General features: G+C 37.2%; 1 protein-coding gene across 4 annotated transcripts in view; it reads left to right on the top strand.

The window, feature by feature from the left end:
* Positions 1-264: 264 nt before the first annotated feature.
* TOP2B (DNA topoisomerase II beta) overlaps positions 265-22,209 on the top strand; it is a 60,728-nt gene continuing 38,783 nt past the window's right edge. For 2 of the 4 annotated variants that reach the window (XM_030444561.1, XM_030444559.1), the window contains exons 1-7: positions 265-924; positions 15,397-15,570; positions 16,233-16,323; positions 18,336-18,399; positions 19,601-19,746; positions 20,472-20,569; positions 21,914-22,126. In XM_030444561.1, coding sequence (XP_030300421.1) covers positions 853-924; positions 15,397-15,570; positions 16,233-16,323; positions 18,336-18,399; positions 19,601-19,746; positions 20,472-20,569; positions 21,914-22,126 — 858 coding nt within the window. In that variant the 5' untranslated portion in view covers positions 265-852. The other 2 variants (XM_030444562.1, XM_030444563.1) reach the window with 2 other exon arrangements.

The following is a 22,209-nucleotide window of genomic DNA, read 5'->3' as shown; positions in this document are numbered from 1 at the left end:
AGGAGAGGAAGGAAGGCTTGGCCAGCGCTGGGTGTCTGCGGGAGGCGTGTGCGTGCGTGCGTCCGGCTGTGCGTGCGTGTGCGCGGAGCGGAGCTGGGGGGGGGGAGGGGGGAGGAGCGGGGGCTGCGCGGGTGCTCGCGTGCGCGCTCCGGGAGGGAAGGCGCGGGCGGGGGAGGGGAGGGAGGGAGGGGAGATTTTATTATTAATCTATTTTCCGGGTCTTTGTGGCTGCGGGGGGGGTGGGAGGGGGGGGCAGGGCCCGGGCCCAGGGGTGAGGAGGAGACGAAGAAGAGGGAGGTAGCGCTACGGCGGCGATAGCGGCGGCTTGTTGTTGCCGCCGCCGCCGTGAGGTAAAGGGGCCGTCAGTCCCTTTAAACTAGCGAGAGCCGCAGGCCCGGCTGGGCCCGCCCGCCCGCTGCCTCCCGGCCTCGAGTTTGAGCGCGGGCGGCGGAAAGGCGCTTTTGTGCGGGCGGCGCGGCCCCTCGGCTGCCTTTCCTTCCTCGGCCATTCTCCGCCGGGCGCTTTCCTTCCGCCGCGGGGCTGCGGACGGCAACGGGAGAGCCCTCGCCCACCCCGGCGGATTATTTTTCTGCTTCTCGCCTGAGCTCCCTAGCATGAACTAGAAGAAGACGGGCGGAAGGGGGTGGGGAACGCTCGGTGTCGGGGGCCTGTGTGTGTTGTGAAGACGGGCGAGGGGCTGCAGAGGCTCCCGGGCCCGCGCAGCGCCTGAGAAGCCGGGGCGAAGCGGGAGAGGCGGGCGCGCCGGTCAGTGCGGGGAGGCTCGGTGTCTGCTCCGGCCTTTTCGGTTGTCTCCTTGCGCCTTCGCTTCGGCTGAGGAGAAACGGGCAGAAAATGGCAAAGTCTGGAGGAGGCGGCGGCGGCGGTGGTGGCGGCGGCGGCGGCAGCGGGGGACTGACTTGGGTGGTAAGTTGTGGGGTTGTGTTTCGTTGTTTGTGTGTTTTGCTTTGTAAAGATTATGACTTCTTTTCGTGCCCCTTGTGTATGCGGAAAGAGCGTGGGTTGGCTTTTAAACGAGGAAAAAAAACGACGCCTGGCGTGAAAGGAAGAGCAGCGTGGAATGGTCCGGGACGCAAAGAGAGGGAGAAGGCAGCCTGGGCTTGTGGTGGGCGTTAGCAGAAGAGGAGTTTGCAACCGTGAAGGACTTGTTAGTGTGCTCGGGACTGTAGGGCAAATTGTTATCTTGTGAGCATACAGGTAGTAAGGAACCTTCTGCCTTGAGGTGAGTGGATGGGTCAGTATGGCTGTTGTGAATTCACTGTCCTTCAGAGTGAGATGTGGGCTGTCTCCTGTCCTGTAAAAGTCGCAGTTGCTGCCTTCTGATGCTGAAGTCTTCTTGGGCTACCCAAGGGCTTATGTGTTGATTCCATTTCTTTCTCAACTTTCTGAAAAGACAATACCTGAAGCTCATAAGTTTCGAGATGGGTAAGAAGGAGGCTTTCAGAGACATTCAGGGGGGTAGAGCTGGGTGCTTTCTATTGTGTCTAAATTGAAAATCTGTAACACCAAGAAGGTGTTTTGAGTTGGTGTGTTGTTTTGGGGTTTTCTTGTTTTGTTTTGTTTTATAACTGCGTTTCATGGATTGGTCAAAAATAACGTTTGAGAAGATGCAAGTGACAACTAACTAGTGAATCATTTTAAGCTGCTTTAAAGTCCCTTTTAAGTATTAGCCCTGACTCCCAATGCAGAGGGGTGTTCTCCTTGTCTGTAGTACTAGTAGTGGTTGCTCTCTGGTTCTGAGAAGACCCGAGGAAGGAGGAGCAAAGATGACCTGAAGGGGTCTGGCTCAGCCAATCGGTGACTTCCCTGCCTTTCTCTTGCTCAGTGTAGGGTTCAAAAGAGGGTAACTTCTTTAATGTCTAAAGAGAAAACAATGTATCTTGATGGTAAGGTAGCTGTCTCTTTAATCAGACACACTCCTTTACAGTTAAAAACTTTTAAGAACTCTTGTTAATGAGAATAATAGCAAACTTGTTCTGTTGCATCTTTGAGCTGTTGGAAAACAATTTGAATAGCATTTTTGGGGTGAACAAATACTTATTCTGATGATGAACTACTTCTGAGGCTGTAATTGCTACATTTTCTATTGGTAATTCCCTTTTCCATTTTAAGCAGCTGGCAGCTTGGAAAGGCATATAAACATGAACGAGTTTCTGGGTGTGCCACTTGAAATGAGCTTAGATATGGAAACAGCCTGAGTAGACAAGCTAAAATTATTCTTCTTCTGTCCTGCAGTACTATGCTTACTTTTTGAGTGATATATTTTGTATGGCATTGGTTTCTTTTTAAGACCTGAAGTTAAATAATTCATAGAATGTCAGGTTGGGAGGAACCTCAAAGATCATCTGGTCCAGCCCTTCTATAATTTATATGAGATGTTTCAGCACCCCATCGAGCTGAGACTTAAAACTTTCCAAAGCAGGGGAATCTACCACTTCCCCTAGGAGACCACTGCAATGTCTGACTGTGTTCGTGGTGGAAAATTTTCTCTTGCTTTCAATCAGAATCTCCCCAGGAGCAACTTGTGCCCATTGCCCCTCATCTTGTCCATGTGATTCCTTGTAAAAAGAGAGTCTACATCTTCTTTGTAGACCCCCTTTGTGTACTGGAACATTGTAGGAGGGTCTTAGTTAAGTATTAAGTTTTAAACATGAGGAAATATTTAAAACTTAGTGAAATTTATGTTTCAAACTAGCAAATCCTATATATGTAAACTGATGCTCAGTCTTAGTGAAGAGTTGTATGCATAACCTTCGTTGCGATATAAACAAGCAGCATGGTCATTTGTCAGCTCAACCAACTAGGGAAGAATGGCATGCAGCTATGAAAAAAGAGGGGTTCTTTATGGAGTAGAGAATTTACCTTAGAGCATAATAAGAACATTATTTGCGCATTAGGTGATGCCTAGCTTTACTTTCAAAAATAGTGAGTTCTCTGAGTTTTCAGCTACCTGGAACAGAACTTAAAAAAAGTGTAACTTGCAATGGTTAGTTGATAAGTAGGTGCAGTTGTCATGATGGAGACACAGGAGAGTAAATCATTGAAGATGTTTATTGAGCAAATAATTTGGCACTATATATCTGAAAATAAGATAACCTCTGATTTATCAAATACACTAATTATTGAGGAGCAATTTTTTTCTCTAGTTGCTGTTTGTTGTTTGTTTTTTTAAGTAAACTTGCAGCTCCCCACTGTAATAGTTGATAGATTCTGTAGATTTTACTAACTTATTGATATTAATCACTTTTCGTGGATGATTTCCAAGGGTCATCTGCAAAAGTGTTAATTTGTATTAAGAGTTAGTTACAAAAGTATGGATTTGTATCTAGAAGAATTTTCATTGGTGAAACATAATGGCATTTTCTAATGCTAGAAAAACGTCCTTTGAACAAAAGAAGCAATTTTTCAGCCTTTCTGTGTATCTAGGGCCTACAGAAAGTGAACTGTTGTAATAGCACAGTAGTAGTTGGTTTTGTTGTTTTTTTAATAAGTATGCCTTGTCTAGTGAAAGTGAAGTAATTTCAAGTAGCATTGTTAGGTGTGTTGGTTCAGATAGAGTGGTAATGTCCACCAAGATACTTCTCTACCTTAAGAGCTACACGAGTCTGATAAATGAAAGCTGAAACTCTTGATAAGAATTAAAGATGTTCTATACCACTTCCATTTTCTTGTCCTTTGTTAAAAGCATAGTTTTCAGTTCTAGGGAATGTTAATAGGAATATATGTTAATGTGATTTTTCTTAAAATATTAAGAATATAAATCTGTGTGCTTTTTGAATGGAGATAATATGTATAGAATATTATGGAATGGGAATAATATCTATTATTAGTAGATACAATTAATGCTTTTTTTTGTTTATATTGGATCATAGTTGGTTTGAATAAATTCTGTAGCAGTATATTGGCAAGTGAAAAGACAGCAACTTTTCAAATAATCTAAATTCAGCTATTAGCACATCTTGGCAGTTTCAAAGTTTACCTTGAAAATTACTTCTAACTTAATGTCATTTTTGAGCAAAAATGTGTAACAGAGAAGATAGGACAGTCGACTCAACACAAAATGAAACAAAACCCAATAAATAAAGTCCTTCTGTTAAAGGGACCTAGTCTTTATTTTATAATTTCATTTCAAAACAAAGATCATTAACTGTGTTACAGAAATATCTTTCAGTTTGACTTGGCTTTTAGAAATTTGTTTCAAGACAAATATTTATTTTGACTGTTAGGTGATAGTTTCCTGTGATATGCCATATTTCACTTTTTATGGATTATGCACTACGTGGTTTCTGACTTTCTGGGTAAGGTTTCTGTACCTGTTGTCTAAACAGGGTCTCTCCTGCAGCAAGTATCTGTCCACTGTTGCTATATTCCAAGCTTTATCCCTTACTCTGATTTGGGGGCAGGAATAAGACTAGAATTCCCTTCTGTCAGTATAGTGCTTGGAGGAAGTGTGTCAAGATGTGATAGGGTGCCTAAGAACTGTAGTATGTTACTGTCTGTCATGAGTCTGTTCCTGTAAGCTGGCAGGATACTGACTGCCTGAAATACAAACAGTTAAGCAAATATGACCAAATCCTAAATAAATCTTCACTTTCTCAAAACAGCCATCCTGTTCCAGAGGTGACCCAAGTGTGAGTAGTTCTTTATGGGTATTTTTCCTGCTTATTACCTGCTTAATTTCTAAAGCAGGAGTAGGTGATTAAGTTCCTACCTCTGTAGCTCTCTGGTTTTTCAGTTGCTTTATTTGTATCAGGCCCTAGCAGAAGATAGGCCTAGAACACAGTTGTCACATATGTATCAGTTACAGATATTGTTATAGTAACTATCTTAGCTTTCCACTGCTTTATTATGGTGCCTACTGGGGCGAGGCTGGAAAAGTCATCCATTGTTGCCAGATCGTCTTAGTGTGCTCCTCTCTTTGTTTCTTTTGCTGTTATTTTGAGCAGAGAACGGGGATATTTTTTGCTCCCAGTGTGCCCCTTTCTTTCCCCATCTCCCTGGCACTCTCCTTCCCCCCATTTTTATTTTTTTTCTTTTTTTCCTTGTTATACAATGGGAGGTAAGTGCCCCAGCGTGTCACAATTTTCTTTTGTCAAACATAATGTAGAATTATACATAGAATTATAAAATGATTTGGATTGGAAGGGACCTTAAGATCATCTAGTTCCACACCCCCTACCTGGAAATGTTCCCGCTAGAGCAAGTTGCTCAAAGCCCCATCCAGTCTGGCGCTGAACAGTTCCAAGGATGAGGCATCTACAGGTTCTCTGGGCAACCTGTTCACCTGTTCCTGTGTCTCACCACTCTCACAGTGAAGCTTTTCTTCCTAATTTCTAGTCTAAATCTACCCTCTTTCAGTTTGAAACTCTTCCCACTTGTTCTATTACTACCTGCACCTGTTAAAAGTCTCCCAAGCTTTCTTTTAGTCCCTCTTCAGGTACTGGAAGGCCACGATAAAGTTTCCCTCTGGGCAGCCTTTTCTTCTCTAGCCCCAACTCTCCTAGTCTGTCTTCATAAGATAAATGTTTTAGCCCTCTGATCATCTTTGTGTCCATACTCTGGACTCACTTCAACAGTTCATGTCCTTGTGTTGGGGGCTCCAGAGCTGAATGCAGTATGCCAGGTGAGATCTCACAAGAGCAGAGCAGAAGGATAGAATCACTTCTCTTGGCCTGCTGGTCACACTGCTTTTGATACAGCCCAGGATATGGTTGATATTCTGGGCTGCAAGCACATATTGCCAGCTCACGTTGAACTTCTCATCAGCTAACAACCCCAAGTCCAGTTCCTCGGGGCTGTTCTTAATGCACACTCTGCCCAGCCTCTGTTTGTGCTTGGAATTGCCCTGACCCATGGGCAGGACCTTGCACTTGGCCTTGATGAGCTCCATGTGGTTTGCATGGCCTCACCTCTCAAGCTGTCAAGGTACCTGTGGGATACCATCCTTTACCTCCAGCATCTTGACTGCACCACACAGTTTGGTGGTGTTGGCAAACTTGCAGTCTCACACTGTATATTCTGTGCTGGGAGGCTCACCTCTTGTATTCTGCTGTGGGAAGAAAACTTACTCTACTGTAGGTGAAAGAATATCAAATGAGTAGAAATGGGAATCTCAGTTGTAATGAACTCTAGGAAAAAATATGTATTTTGGAGGTGTGGGGAGTTGGTGTTGATTTAAAAAAAAAATCCATGGTGGATTGCTTCAGGTGTTTGTTGTTGTGGCATATATTCAAGCACATGTCCTCTGTTAATGTTCTATTTGTCTAGAGATGTGTGTATATATCTGTGTATAAGTGAACTTAGCTTAACTTCTAAGCTACCTGTGCTGTATTGAAGGCTGAATAAGGAATTACTTTACATGGACAGACAAAGTAACCATTCCAAATAAGAGTATGTAAATAGACTAAGGTGAGCAGTTAAGGTTTGAAAAGAAAAATCATGGTTTAAATCTAGTATTTTATTTTCATAGACTATATTTTCCAGAAGTAGATTTTTATCTTGCATGTGAACATTCTTGTGTGTCTTAGTGCAAAAGTCTTCCAATGCACGTTTACATGCAGTATCAGTTGATTTGATCCACCACAAGTGATTCATAGCTGATGGATATGACTGATTCCATCCCTGGGAGTAGGTTTATATATATTATAGATGATATATAGAGAACCTGGAAATGAAAATAGGTACAGAAAACTTAATTTTCCTCATTAAAAATAGAAAAGTCTTGGAAGTCACCCACAAAGAAAACATTATTCTTCATTCATAGGTGGTTTGAAAGTTTTCAAAAGCAGATTGAGAAAAAACATGTAGTTCTAAATGTGTATAACTGTGTGAAGAATTCTGTTTTGAAAATTGAATGCTTGGACTCCTAGTGGTGTTCTCTCAAGTACATGTGGTCATACTTGAGTATTTCTGAAGAATGCATTTTAATGCTAATATCCCAGTTTTGAAGTCAAAGTCACAGTCAAGGCATGCGAATATTTTTGTATAGATTTTGAAAATAAATCCTGAAATTTAAAGTATAATTTAAGTTCTAGAAACCAATGACAGAGTCGATTAGTATACCAATTTTTTGTTGTTTTTATGAATGTAGGAGAAAAGTGATACTCTGAAGCAAAGTGAAAAAAAAGTTTCCTTGCCATTGTCTTCACATAGTTCAGCAATGAGTACTCAAAAGGTTGATTTGAAATGCAAGGGAAGATTTCTGCCCTCCCCAGTAAGTGAGGATCAGATCTGCTACTTTTAAAACTTCAGTGTGATTGCTAATGCTTTTACTCTTATCAACTGAATCCTTTTAAGTTATTTTGAAGTGCTTTTTTTCCTACAATATCAGCTCATCTAGTTTCATTTAATAAATCTATTTTAAAATGTTGGCTGCATCTTAATGGAATTCCAATTTACATTCAAATACAGTTTGCCACTGAAAGTAAATTAAAGTACTACTTTTATTTTTTTTTAAATTATAAATCTGTGGGGTTTTGCACTGTACACCCCTAAGCAATACTGTGGTTTTTTTCTGCTAGTAAGAAAAATGGGCATTAGCAAAGTTTTGTATAAAGGCTGCTTGAGTTAGAACATGCTTGAAAGGTTCAGATCTAAGCATTAGGTATATATTTTTCTTTGTTGGACATAATTAAAAGGTATCTTAAAAGGGGAAAAAAAGGTGTAAAAAAATGATTAAATTGCTTAATCTACTGTGTGTAATTTTTCCTGATTTGTAAGGTAGAATTGCAGTTAAGTAGTATTCTTTTCATGGAAGCTGTATGTTGTGAAGAGGCTCTGATTGCTTTTGGTTTTTTTTGATTGAGACTTCTTTCTGATCTTCCTTAAAGATATGAAACAGTTGTGTGAACAGGTGTATGAAAAACTGGACCAATGTCTGCCTTAGGGAGGTGCCCAAAACTCTCCCATGAGCTTTCTAAATCTGTGAAGGAATCTTCAAGGAGAAAGCAAGGAACAGTTTTTTTGTCATCGTAACAATTGCAAGAGCTATGAGATAATATTGAAAAGTTATTTTCTTATAAATCAAAAGACGATGACATAAAGTAGGAAAAAGACCCACCACAAAACAAAGCTCTTGCAATCAGATAACTTGATATGTAACATTTATATAAGAATAGTTAGAACTCTGGGATCAGCCCCTGGGCAGAGCATCTTTACCTGTAAGAAATTTTTGATGGTGTGAGCTTCACTGGAGATACTGGAAAGCAGCTGCTCAATCTCTGGTAGCTCTAGGGTATTTAGGGAAGATAGTGTAGTAGTGTATGAACATTTCAGTCTTCTGTTTATTCCCTGGGTAGTTGTGTACCATGATATAAAGATAGAGGAACGACAAGGTGTCTGGGGAAAAATAACACCATCTTAGATAAGCTCTTACAGTGTTCTAGCACATGCATTCATTCAGGGTATTGCCTCCATGCTTCAACACAGAGCTCTGTATTGGCTGAGATAGTATTTATTTTTATATACTATTTAGTGATCCTGACTTAGTCTTTTCCACCACTGGTGTATTGCAGTATTGTAATGAAAATTTTCAAATAAGTCACAAGCTTGGAGTAAGATGGAGGCAAGTTGCTTAGAGAAGAACATTTGCGACTGAGGCAGTTACTCTGTTTTGTTATTAAGCAGACATGGGAAAGGATTTTTCTTAAACACTCCAATAAAACTGTATAAGCATATGAGGAACCTTGAGGTGGTGGTGCTGGTGGAGTTCCTTACCAGGGTTTGCTGATAGAAAGGGAGGGAGATGGTTCAAATATTTTAGAGAAAGTAAATCTGAAGTTATGTCATGTTTGCCTGCCCTTGCTGATACTAGTTAAATCTTTTGGAGTATGCCATGTAGACTTTCTTCCTTGCCAGGGGAATAAAGAACATACATTCCAAGTAATAGAAATGATGAAAATTCTTAACAATTGAAATTAATCTGAAATTACATTTTAAATTATTTTGAATCTTTTATATGGTGCCTTTTATGGAGGAGTGAATTCTTCTGTCTGCCAAGCTGCAATTCTTAAATGGAAAATTTAAGGTTAGAATTTTGATCTTCAACATTGTCAGCATTTATAATGAGCATTCTTGAGAGGCATTTCGTAATAGGGATGTGCTGTGGGAGAATGAATGACTGAGGCAGGGGGAATTCTGTAACAGTGCTTAGGTTTTTTTGACTCATTGCTGCATCTATTTTCTTCCTTCCGAATTGCTATGTCTGGAACATCAAATCTGTGTTCCATTCTCATGGAGTTTACTGCAAGACTGAGACAAGATTTTGTAGAACATTTATGAGACTTGTAAAACAGTTCAAGATTCATAAAAACTTTAGAGGAACAGTAGATGCTGAGTAGTAGGAGTTGAGCAATTAAACTCAAGCTACTTTTTAAAGGAAGACTTGATTGGCATTTACTTTAAATGGCAGAAAAAATGTATTTTGAAACATGGCAGTGTTAGCAGAGGTATTTCTAATAATAAAAAAGCAGATGTATATGTTGTTAAGCAAACTGGTATTTGAGAATAATCAATTTGGTAATTGTTCCTAAGGTTTAAGAGTTTCTATGTTTGGGATGGCTTTTAAAAAGAAAAAGTCTGATTAATTTCTACTTATGTGATACACCGTGTTTGGTAAATATCTTGCTATAGCTTTTCTGTTGAAGATTCTAGGCAGCAGACTTTCCATGGTTACCACTAATCATGTTCTGTTCCTTTCAAGGGTGTTGTATGTTAGAAGTACAAAAACCTCAAGGGTTGTAGTCAAGGTGTTCAGTATTTCAGTGTAAAGTAAACATGGAGATAAAAAATTTATTGCATTTCTGATATATTGATAGCTGTGACATTCATGAGAATTAAAAAATGCTATTCTTTTTTTACAGTGGAGAATTGATTGCTATTGAAGAGTTCATTTGGCTAAATAACATTTAAGTGATATTTGGGCTCTCCTCTACCACTAATGTAACAGGACAGGTAAAGTTGAAGCTGACTAGTAAAGGCTGAGCTTTGGGTGTTGTGTAGAATAAATTTTCATATGTGGGTTCAGTCACTTTTTCCAGTGCATTGCTGCTTGACTTGTGCTCCATGTTACTATGCCAGTCAATGTGAGCTGGAAAGCTAGCCTGTTTGGTTTGTTCTCTGTCTGTATTATCTTGCAATATAAATGTCTTGAATATTGTCTCACTCATGCATGGAGCCTTTCCTACAGTTATTTTGTAATGTTAGTTTATTAATCTGAATATAATTCAGCAGAGGAAAAATACCTTGTGGTGCCAGGTGAGTTCAGCTGGCAATAGAACATACAGGATCTAGAAGGAAAGATAAGTGTTGTTCTAGGAATATGATCTTTGACATACAACCTGAATGGATTTCAGAGATTTTATTAGTCAGAAGGATCTATCAGGTTGTGTTGTTCCCTTTCAAAGTAATCTTTGCAATTGGGAAATGTACATCTGCTAAGAGTCTAGAACACTTTCATAGCACTTAAACCAGTGATGCACTAAAGCATGAAAAAAGGCAAGGATATGGGAAACACGGAGGTATAAAGAGGTGCTTCCAGATGCTGATAATTTAATTCTGATGCCAGTACCTTAAACTTTTTAATTTCTTGTCTATTGGAGGGCTTGTGTGTGAGTTGGTTGATTAAACAGTGGACCAAACAGACTTGGTCATTCATTAGTTCCAAGGATCACGGTTCTAAGAATCTGTAGGAATACTCTTAAGCTGTCTTGAATTTTAACGTTAATAAATTAATTTTCTCTGACAGTATTTCTTCCTTCCCTGTCTCCAAATTTTAGTTTTAAAAACAGATTTTGAAAGATAAATTTGTTACCAAGGCATCTGTAGATGGTTTTCTTGACAGTAGGTAAACAGTATCAAAATGTAGTGTTGAAATAGAGCTTGTCAGTGGATATACAACTAAAAATTTCAGACCCTTAAATTTAGCATTAAAATTCAGTTAAACTATCGTGCATGGGCGGATTTTAGAGACTTGATTTTAAAGAAAATAGTAAAGATCAGGACTTGAATGTAGAGCTGATTGTATTTAAGCCTGAGCCAAGCAAAGTAGAGCAGTTACTTGTAGTACTTAAGTGTGAGTTAATATTTTAAACAACATATATAATTTTCTGGTCAGAAGTAATTATAGTGAGCATACATATTTGCCCAGAAGTGGTACTTTTCCAACGTCTTGTGGATAAATAAATTCCTTAAATTTTCATTTAAAGCTAGTGTGTGCTCTGTACTGGGCATTAATAAAACTAAGTATGAAGATGCTTTTATTTTGTCTAGCTAGTTCTAGGAATATGAAGCTATATAATTTTATGAATGTCATTTTATGGTGCAACTAAGCAATCTAATATCTACTAAAACCAATTCTTTTAAAATTCTTTTAGCTGTATGTTTTTGCTCTTTCTTTGCACTACTACGTGTCTGATTCTCTAGCAAGCTCATTCAGCAAAATGATCCAGTGAACAGTGGATTTTTTTTAGCTCGTGAAAAATGAGGGAAACCTCTGTTTGTTTCTTGAGCTGGCTTGTGAGGTCAGTTTGATCCCACTGTAGGGAGTGGAGAAGCAATGGAAGAGGGAAGAAAGAAGGAATTTTTCCATTTCTGTAGCAATTAACTCATGTTTTTCTGAAATGAAGAACCTCAAGCTATTCTATAAATGAATAATTATAACAAAACTCTGTGTAATGTTATCCTTTTAGAATCCAAAACAAATTGGCCAAACCAAGAGGTAAAAAATTTAGGAATTTAAAACTAACACCTTGTTCTCACTGGAGTGGGACTGGTTCTGGGTGAGTTGACTGCTAACTTTGGAGAGGATTTAGTACATGCCACTAATGGTATACAGTGATCTATGGAACTTTGCTGTAATGACAGGAGACTGTTACTTTTGTGTGTTTTCATCTTGGTAGTAGAGCAAAACCATTTGTTAAACACAGCAGGGGAGTGGTTTTATATTGAAACTCCTTCCAGTTTTGTTTTCATGGTGGGAGGTATTCTCAGCCAGAGTTTTCTTTGGGAAAATGGCAAAATGATAGGTAACTATGTATTCATCATCTGTTTTTATTAAGGCAAGAAGAGGCCATTATGATACACTACTCATAAAACCACAATGCTGTCAAGTGCATATTATCCATAGAACTACCTAGTAATTGCCATATTGCACCTATAAACGTTTTTTAGATACAGTGTATCTACTTAGAAGAGGTAGTTTTGTTTTCAAGTGTAGGTGGTAGAAAATCTACCACATCCCTGGATTTCATTACCTAATTAAGTTCCTGGGTTTTAGAGCTTAATTATACTCAAAATGTGCTGTCTTGTCCCACTTAATGTGCTTAGCCTACACATTATTTAAGGGAAGGTAGGGCTTGTGGCATGTGCTTTTCTAAATTCTTGTGTCCCAGTGTTGCATTTGCCTTTCATGAGAACAATTATTGCATGTAGTAGTTTTAGGAATTTAAGACAGAAAAGAAAGTCAAAGTGAAACTTACTTTTTAGTTCACAAACCAGTATCTGTTTTCTATTCATTTATGCTTGTCTGCCAATCTAGAAAAAAAGCACTTTCTTGTCTCCTAATATGGGTAAGAAAGAATGGACAGACTGAAAAAACGAGGAGATTGGAGGTTTGGGGTTTTTCCATTTTGTTGGGTGGTGGTGGTGTTAGTTTACAGTGTGGAGATGCCAGAGGCCAATACAGGATTAAATGTATGGAAGTGGGGAGAGACATTAACGTTTTTCAAGACTTTTAAATTCTTGTGACAGAGTGAAATTCAGCTACTTAAATGAAAGTGACGCTTCCACTTAAAGTAAGGAGTCAAACTTAAAATATATGTTCCAATTACAGCAACATTGAAGCCTATTATGAAACCTGCGTTCTTTGTTGTAGCTTTATGTTTTATTGTATATTTAGGTAGGAATAGCTTTTCTGTGGAGCTGCCAAGCTGTCCAAATCAAATTTGTATTAAGATTTAGCATGTACAGCTGTTTGCATTACAAGTAACCAAACTCATCATGGTAATGTAACAGGATTTTGAAGGAAGGTGACAAGGCAGATGACAAAACCCAGTTTTCATCAAAAAAAAGGCAATGCAAATCTGATGTAATATGGATGTCACACATGCACTTGTATATGCAGAAATGTTAGTGGAGGAGGCTGTAAGAAGGAAAAAAAAAACAGTAATGCAAAATGTGAAGTGAGAAGGCACCAAAAGCAAATGTATGAGCTCTTAGGTTGAAGGTAGACAGGAAAAGTCTTGTTGCCAAAGTCTTGTCTACTAAAGGCTACTTGAGTTCTGACTCTAGAGATCTCAAAAGGAAAGAGGTGGTAAGTTTTGCACAGTGCTAGATACATTTCTAGCAAAAACAACTTCAACAGAGAAACTCTGCAATCATTGCAATTGTACTGGAGAAAGCAATTAGCGTAATAATACATTGTTATGATAACCTGGACAATAGCATTGATGTAATAAACTGAGCAGTGACTTCTATCAACAGAGTATCATTATTTTTCCACATAGTTGCCACTATGCTGTGTTTAAGAGCATCTATGATTCTTGCTGCATTTCAGTTCACAGTATGAAGTGTAACTGCATGTCTATGAAGAAGGCTGCACAATGCAATAGGTTATAGTGTTCCAAACTACTTAAGGGGAGTCTCATCTGGCTTACATGTATGTGGATGTGTATATTCATCATTGTTCTGGAGGGTTAGGAAGTCTGAAAGACTACCAAGAGTCTATAAAGCCCTCAATGTCACAAGAGTGGTAAAGTCAAATACTGTTTATTAAAAATTGACAACATTAGACTGCAAAGCATACCTAAAAATTGGGTGACTTGTTAACAGAGAACCCCCCAAAAAACAGACTACTGTGAAACAGAACACTTAAGCCCTTTGTGACACTTGGTTAATTATCTTTAGGGTTTTTCTCATGAAACAACAGCTGGTGCTGTTTTCAGAAGTGTTACTGGAGCTCTAACAATATGAAGATCTTTCATACAGGACATAATACAAAAGGCATTCTTGAGACAATTCCAAAATATACAGAAGAGACTGTCAGTTTAACAACACTACAGTTTAGTGCTTGCTCAGTTTAAAAAAAAAGAAAAGGGGGAGGGGGGGAAGGTAGGGAAGGCTTCCCCCTGTTTTACTTGTATTTAAGTAGTAGAAGCTCAGCAGATTAAAGCTTGCTTTCTTTTTTAAGAATTGGATTTTTATTTGGCCCTCTTCGCTTTGCTCAGGGCCAGACAATTGGATGTTATCATCACTGGTGCACATCATCTGCTTGTTCTCAAAATACATGTTTCATAGCATTGCTTTAAATAAATGAGAAAAATATGATCTCTAAATCTGGAAAAGTAATTTCCCTTGTTCTGAATAGAATGAAGTGCTTTATTCCTGTGTCTGCTAGGAGGAAAGATTAAAAAGCATAAAAACTTAAATAGTAGAATATACAGAAAGCAAATTTGAATAATATGGGTAGAATTGTCCTTGTTAATTGTGTGCCATAGGCTGGTGTTTCTGTTTTGAGTCTGGTGAAGTGGTTTAGGGAAGCTCAATATCCTTTGCTTCTTGTTCCTATGTGCTCTTTGTGTTTTGTTACCCTCTGCTTTCAGTGCTATCTGAGGCTGCAGCACAGGCTGGATTGTGAGAGATCTGATGATAGTTTTTTCTGGCTGAGAAGTCTGCATGGTGACTGGTTAATCCAGGATTGAAGTTTAGCCTATATTTACTTTAAAAAGAGATTTACTGAGAGCAGCTAAACAGAAGTAAAACATTCTTCTGAGTGAGAAGTGGGCTTTAATCTCATTTTTATGTGTTAGTGGTTTTCAGTGGTCAGGTAGCATCTGCTTAAAAGTTGGTAAATCCCTGTAAGAGAAAGATGCTAATTCAGGTTATTAAGCTCATGATGATGGACTTTTTTTCTGTTATGTCTACTGGCCAGTTAAGGAAAAAATGCGAGTTGAAGTTATATTTATTGGTATTTTTAAAATAATTCCATTTTACAGGTAGGAACATATACTGTAAAATGTCATACCTAGTCTCTGAGTAGATGTGTTCTTACTGTCTCAGAACTAGGCTTTTCTACATTTGCTAGCTCTAATAACTTCCTGAGGAAATGGGTATCTTGTAACACACTGTTTCCTTATTTTGGTTTATTGTGATTCGCAACTCACTGAAGTTTGAATATGTGACAATTTATTAAGAAACTGTGACATAATATGTTAATTTTTTTCTCTTGACAGGATAGTTGGATCTTAATACTTCTGAAAGCTTAACATTTAAATTACATGACAGGTTTTGATTTCAATTTGATCTCTGTCAGATTTTGGTTATATCTCAAGAGTGATAGACGGCATGAATGAGGTTAATTGTTGCTGTTATTTTTTTTCCTAGACATTATTTGATAATCAGATCAATGCTGCAAAAAAGGAAGACTCAGAAAGCATTAATAAAAATGACACTTCAAAGAAGATGTCTGTTGAGAGAGTTTATCAGAAGAAGACTCAGCTTGAGCACATCCTTCTCCGCCCAGATACCTACATTGGGTCAGTTGAACCATTAACTCAGGTAAGCGTCACTAACTTTACAGTCTTGATAGTTTATTTTAATGAGGAAATTACTAATCTGGTTAATAAATTGGTAGAATTCTGCTTTTCTGGGTATTCTGAATTATTGTGTTAAAAATTGTGGTCAAGCTTTTGGCATGTACAGGGAAAGGGTCAAGAGAAAGCTTTTTAAAGAAGTGCTCAGCACATCTGAAGAAACATGCTCGGAAAATGTTGAAGTTCAGTTAAAATATAAATACACACCCATATAAATAAGCACACAATTATGCTTCTGTATGTGTGCATTTACAAATGTGCACACACCTATGTGTACATATTTGAAAATAATGCTTGCTCCAGGTCCAAAAAGGCTTTGATGTGTTTAGGTAGAGAATAGAGAATTTAAGCTTCCTGCCGGCACTTTTTTCAGCTGTTTTTGTGAAGCTGCAAATTCTTTTGAGCTTCCCTTGTCTGTACTGTTGGAGTTGCCCCCAGGCAGAAAATAATGCATTTTCAGTGTGGAAATCTTTGTGGGTAGAGTGGCTATTTTTGCCAAAGTTCTGCTTTTGTCTCATATGACAGCAGCAATCAGACTGGAAGAGTAAATTTTCTGCAGTTAATAGATCTTTATAGACTGGTTTACCAAGACAGTAAATATTTTTGTTTTATTTTATTTACATATAGTTAATGTGGGTTTATGATGAAGATGTAGGAATGAATTGCAGAGACGTTACCTTTGTTCCAGGCTTGTACAAGATCTTTGATGAAATCGTTGGTAAGTATTTTACCAATAATATTGCTTTAGTGTGATGGAGTACACGCTTTTCTGAGAGCTGTCGAAGCACATCCGTTTGTATCTAAGTTTAGAGCAGACTTAGAGTCCTACTAAAGTGCAATGCATGAGAATTTTAGTGCATTTCAGCACTGCATAACAGCTTAGAGAGGAAAGAGTGCTTTCACCTGAACTTGTACAACAGTGCCAATATTTGTCACTGAATGTCTAAACTAGGTCGTTATTTAAGATCAAGATTGTTACAAGATTCTGAATCTGCAAAGTTGATCAGGGCTACAGTTTTAAGTAACATTTGAAAGAGGATTATTCTTCTGTTAACTTAGGCCATTATCTCATGAATCATTAAAACTACCTCTTCCTGTACAGAATGATAGTGGTGGTGATAGTGATTCTTACATGGATTGTTTTGAGACTTCGTAGAGCTTTAAGTCAAATAAGTATCATTCTGCTGTATAAAAGAGTGGGGAAAAAAAAGATTTTTAGAAAATTCTCCAAGTCCCCGAGTCACTTTGACTCAATTTTATGATATTCTTTTGGTGAAAGGCACACAGTGAAGACTTATCAGCAGTAGAGAGGTGCAACATCTGAACAGCATGCTGTCTGTTGAACTGATATTTTGGGTTAATTGGCTTGAGTTCTTGGGCTTGTCAGTTTTTCTGAATAATGTTGTAAGGACTGGCTGGATTCTATCATGGGCTAAATTCTGGTGTATTGAGGTCAAGGAAGTTTTTGGCATGACCTTCATTGGGTTCAGCATTTCTCCCCACCTCTCAAACTATGCTTTACAGTGTTGCTGTCTTGGAGGCATCAAAGACTTTATCTTTGCCAGCTGGAAGAGGAGGATTTATTTATTTATTTACGCATTACTTAGTTTGAGAAATACAGGGATGAAAATCTTTCACTTCTTTTTTGAGTGCTGCCTCAGAGATGAAATTCACAGCTTTTCATAGGAAGGAGTCACTTCCGTCTTGTCCTATTTAAAAGGAAAATGATTATCCAATCATTATCACAGTACTGTATGGCTGACTGCTTTTTTTATGTAGCACTGTTAAGTGCACCACAAAGTGTGGTTAGAGAGCTAGAGGTCAATGTAGTAACATAATGAAAATTGGACATTGTAGATATGCAATGAAACTGCACTTAATGATTTTAGCCAAACCACCATAAAATATCTGATCTTGTATTGAGATCTTCATAATCTATTCATGTATTTTAGTTTAAATTGATTTCTCTTCATGCCCGTTGTGGTTTTGGGTTTTATTTTGATCTGTTTCATAGATGATGAAAATTATTATAATTTGTTTTTGTGGTTAATAGCTGTGGTCTCCTTTCTGATTTCTGTTCTGTGGTTCATGTTCTGTGGTTAATACACATTGGAGTGCGGGTTAATTAAATTCCAAAATTAAATTCTAACTCCCAGTTACCCTTAGTTATCCTTCTTTTGATCCTAAACTGTGTAAAATGTTCAGGAACTACCTGACAACTTATTTCTAAGCATCATGGGCTCTTCAGAGAACTTTTGCTGCAATCAAACCGCTCCTTAATTGGATGTGACTTTTCCAGGTTTGGTTTTCAGTGGAAAAAGGATGTGTAAACTGATGGGGTCACACATATTATTTCCTAGGGTTTTTAACATACATAGTGTAATATGTGTTAAAACTACCCAAGTAAGTGTGGCAACAGAAGAATGAAGTGTTCAGTATATTAGGAACAGTTATGAGAAGAAGCTCACAAAATACACTCCCGTATTTGTTTCCAAGATATTCTAACTGCTAGAAATAGTGATAAGAAGGCTGAAAAATGTCTTCTTGCAGATACTTGGTCATATTTGTAGTTTTCTGTAATAAGATACAGAATATACAGAAAGATACCCAATGAAAAAAATACCTATACTGTTGTAACTTGTGCTGGAGTATGTTTATAATAATTTTTACAAATCAAGTAATTAGTTATTGCTCCTACAAAATGTTAATTTGTGCTACTTTGTTTCATAGTAAATGCTGCTGACAATAAGCAGAGAGACAAGAACATGACTTGTATTAAAATATCCATTGATCCGTAAGTAAAAGAATGTTTTAATTTCTTTCCTTGCCAGTGCTACTGTAGTTCAGATTTGTACAAAGCACTTTAATAAATTACATTGGAATTTTAGAAACAAGATTTTCTTAATTATTTCCTATAGCTTCATATTTTAAGATGAAAAGGTGAATTAAAAGTGATGTAGTATAGCTCTGAATTTTTACTTATTTGCTTTCGTAAATCAATCATTAATGTTTGGGTGAATTAAACTTAAAAGAAGAAGGTTATAAAATTAATGATTAGATGAAAGCTTGACAATACGTAAATAACCAGCCAGGTTACTTGTAATCATAAATACCAGCCTTGAAATTTGTAACCTAATTTGACACCTATTGACTGTCTATGTTAACTCCTTTAGCATTAGGATAAGGTTATTTTTTAATTGTTCATCTGTATCACACTGAAACTGTAGGTTGCAAATAGGTAATTGCCACTGTTTTTCAAAGTTGAATACTTAGAGATATTTTCTAAAGATAAATATTGTACTTAAATAGAGGTTGATTGGATTCCTTTAGTAGTACCTTTTCAATGATGTTTAACTGAATAATAAATGTTCTAGACACCTAATGTTCACACCTAATCATTAGGATAAATATTTTTTCTGCAGGATTTTAGTGCATTATCAGTTTCTGTAGAATAAATTGTTTATATAATGGTGTGAGAGGAAAAGTAGTGTTATTTTGCCAGACTTGTCATGATTTTTTTATTGTCTGATAGTCCAAAATGAGCTACGAGTATTAACAACGCCAGATGTTGATTGATTTTGGAATTGATGTATAAAATAAGTTACAATGTTTACAAGTATTATTTCCCAGTTTTCATAAACTTGGCTGTGTGGACTTCAATGAAACCTAAAAAGATCCATCCCTAACTTAAGGATAATTCTCTCACTAAGCTTGAGGGTTCTGTTGTAGATCACACCGGTAGTGAAAGGTCTTCAAACAGATTTTTGGGGGTTATTTTTATGACATGAAGTACTATAATTATATGAGGGTAATTACGCTCTTCTAAGACATCTAGTAAGCATGTAGAAGTTTTTTTTCTAACTAAAATGGATAGAACTATGAAGAAAAGTGGCAAGAATATTTTATTGTATCTTATGCAGTTATTTAAACTGGTAAAATGTATACAGGCGTTTGTTTTCAAGGTTGCATTAATTGGCTTAATATCTTCATTATAGGGAGTCAAACATCATAAGCATATGGAATAATGGAAAAGGTATACCAGTTGTGGAACACAAAGTAGAGAAAGTATATGTACCTGCTTTAATCTTTGGGCAGCTGCTAACATCCAGCAACTATGATGATGATGAGAAAAAAGTTACAGGCAAGACTATTTAACATTCTTTGTTTTATTCAATTAAGCCCTTGTTTGTCTTTCAGTATGCTTTCTCTTACTATTTTCCTTTCTATTATGTTTCATAACAGATGATTATTAAATCATCTGTTTTTACACATCATTAAGTGTAAAATTACTTAAAAATCTTACTTTTTAATATCAGTGTTTACAGAGAACTTTGCATTTACATCTTTAATGTCAGTTCCCAGGATTCAGTAATGAACAACATATTTTGTATTTTAAATATAACGTATGCAAGCATTTTAACATTTATGGTCTTGAAATAAAAGGAAAAAAGCTTAATAAGTTAGGGTATGATTTATTATCCGAAATGTGAATTAACTTTTAATTTCTGTATTTCTACCCCCTATATGATTGCCCATATTATGATGTGTGTTAACAGTGTGTGTTGGATCTGATCATGACCTGGTTTCCCACTGATCAGGATCTTGTGGTCATTTGCCTTTTAGGAAGTAACTGGTATATTGCTTGCTGAAGCAATAGTGAAGCAAGGGGAGCATCTCGGCCTTGGGGGGAGGAGAAAACTAATTTTGGGGGCAGAGACAGTTTCACCAGCTGGGGAGTAGTGTGAAACTCCCTGGCTGGCAACCTTTGATAGCTGTTGACATGTGGGCCAAATTTTGTCTTATCTAGAAACATTTTACTTCATTGGCATATGTTATCACATTGCAATATGTTGGTTTTTTTTTCAGGTGGGCGCAATGGCTATGGTGCGAAACTTTGTAACATATTTAGTACAAAGTTTACAGTTGAAACTGCTTGCAAAGAATACAAACACAGCTTCAAGCAGGTATAGCAATTGTATCAACTTCTTTTTACTGTAATTAGAAATTTAAAGTTTAATATGTTTTCTATATTTCCTGAATGTTTCATGAAATTAATAATTTAAGATTCAAATAGAATTGGCAGGCTTGGTATTCAGACAGTAAAATTGGTACTTTTGTGCATTAGAATTTGGGTTTTTTTCTTGTTAAGTAATATTTTTCTTGGTAGTGTCAGGTTGCTAAAAATGAAAAATTTCTATGAAAACTAAAGTATATTCATGTGCATGTGAAAAGGAATGTATTGAAAAAAATTTGTAATTGCTGTTTTATACTTTGTCAAATAATCTTCCTATTTATCTGTGCAATTATCTAGCTAAGTTTTTATATTGTTAAGGAAAAGGTTTTTTCAGTGATTTTTTTAGTTGTTTCCCTCCCTCTCTTTCCCTGTTTGTACTCATTGGTCATGGTTACCATTGGTACCCCACAGTACAAAGTCTGAATGTGCATAGCTTTGAGGTGGCCACCTTTCTAAAAGTCTGAAGAACTTCATGGCAGATAAGATACCTAAGTTCCTTGGCTTTGATGTTTTTCCCATTTGGTGGCTTTCTTCTCTCTCTCTCTTTTTTTTTTTTTTTTTTTTTTTTTTTTTTTTGTCAGTGAATGCATTTCTGATTATGCTGTCATGCCACTACATAAATAATACATTTAAATGGTTTTACCTATCTCTTTAAATATTTAATATTTTGTGCTGACTGCCATGAAGCATAATATTTGTTAGAGTATACTTTTTATAATCACATGCTTTATTACTTACATACAAGTGCTATATTTTCAAAATTTGTGAAAATTTAATGCAACTAAACTTTGATATATGATGTGAGCAGACATTCTACTTGGTCTTAGAAATGTGCCCATATTCTTAAACAGCGACCAATACCAAGACTCCTGATTCAAGTCTGAAGAAACTGATTTGCCAAGAATCATGCTCATGTGGCATGTGTGCACAGCCACAAAGATGCACCCTATCTCAGGGTATAATAAGCTTTTTTATAGAAATGTGAGTGAAAGTGTTAAACTGCTGGGCCATAAAGACTGTTCAGCTAGATCACTTACCTGATTTAGTCCGTTCTGTGGTGGGCTCTACTTGCAATAGAATCATGCCTGCATATTTGCACTGATCTGCTGTCACCATTTTTGTGCAAATCTTAGCTAAGAAATAAATTTTGTGTAGTTCTTTATCATAGAAAACTTGTAAAAGAAATCTGTATGCTTTTTGTTGTGTAGCTGTTACAATGGTAGCAGAGCTGGAAAATAGAGTAAAAGAGGAGGATAACATTCTAACCAACATCTAAAATGTTTTGTTTCCAAAGACTTGGATGAACAATATGATGAAGACCTCTGAACCCAAGATTAAACATTTTGATGGTGATGACTACACATGCATTACATTCCAGCCAGACCTATCTAAATTTAAAATGGAAAAACTTGATAAGGATATCGTGGCCCTCATGACTAGAAGAGCATATGATTTGGCTGGGTCTTGCAAAGGAGTCAAAGTCATGTTGAATGGGAAGAAATTGCCTGTAAGAGCCTCATTTAAAATATTTTAAGTGTCTTGATTGTTTACACAAAGAAGAGTAATAGTAATCTGCATCCCCGTTGCTCA

This window comes from Calypte anna, chromosome 2 (assembly GCF_003957555.1).
Source record: "Calypte anna isolate BGI_N300 chromosome 2, bCalAnn1_v1.p, whole genome shotgun sequence".
In the NCBI taxonomy this organism is placed as follows: domain Eukaryota; kingdom Metazoa; phylum Chordata; class Aves; order Apodiformes; family Trochilidae; genus Calypte; species Calypte anna.
The sequence above is the reverse complement of the archived record's forward strand: the minus strand, read 5'-3'. Positions and strand labels throughout refer to the sequence as shown.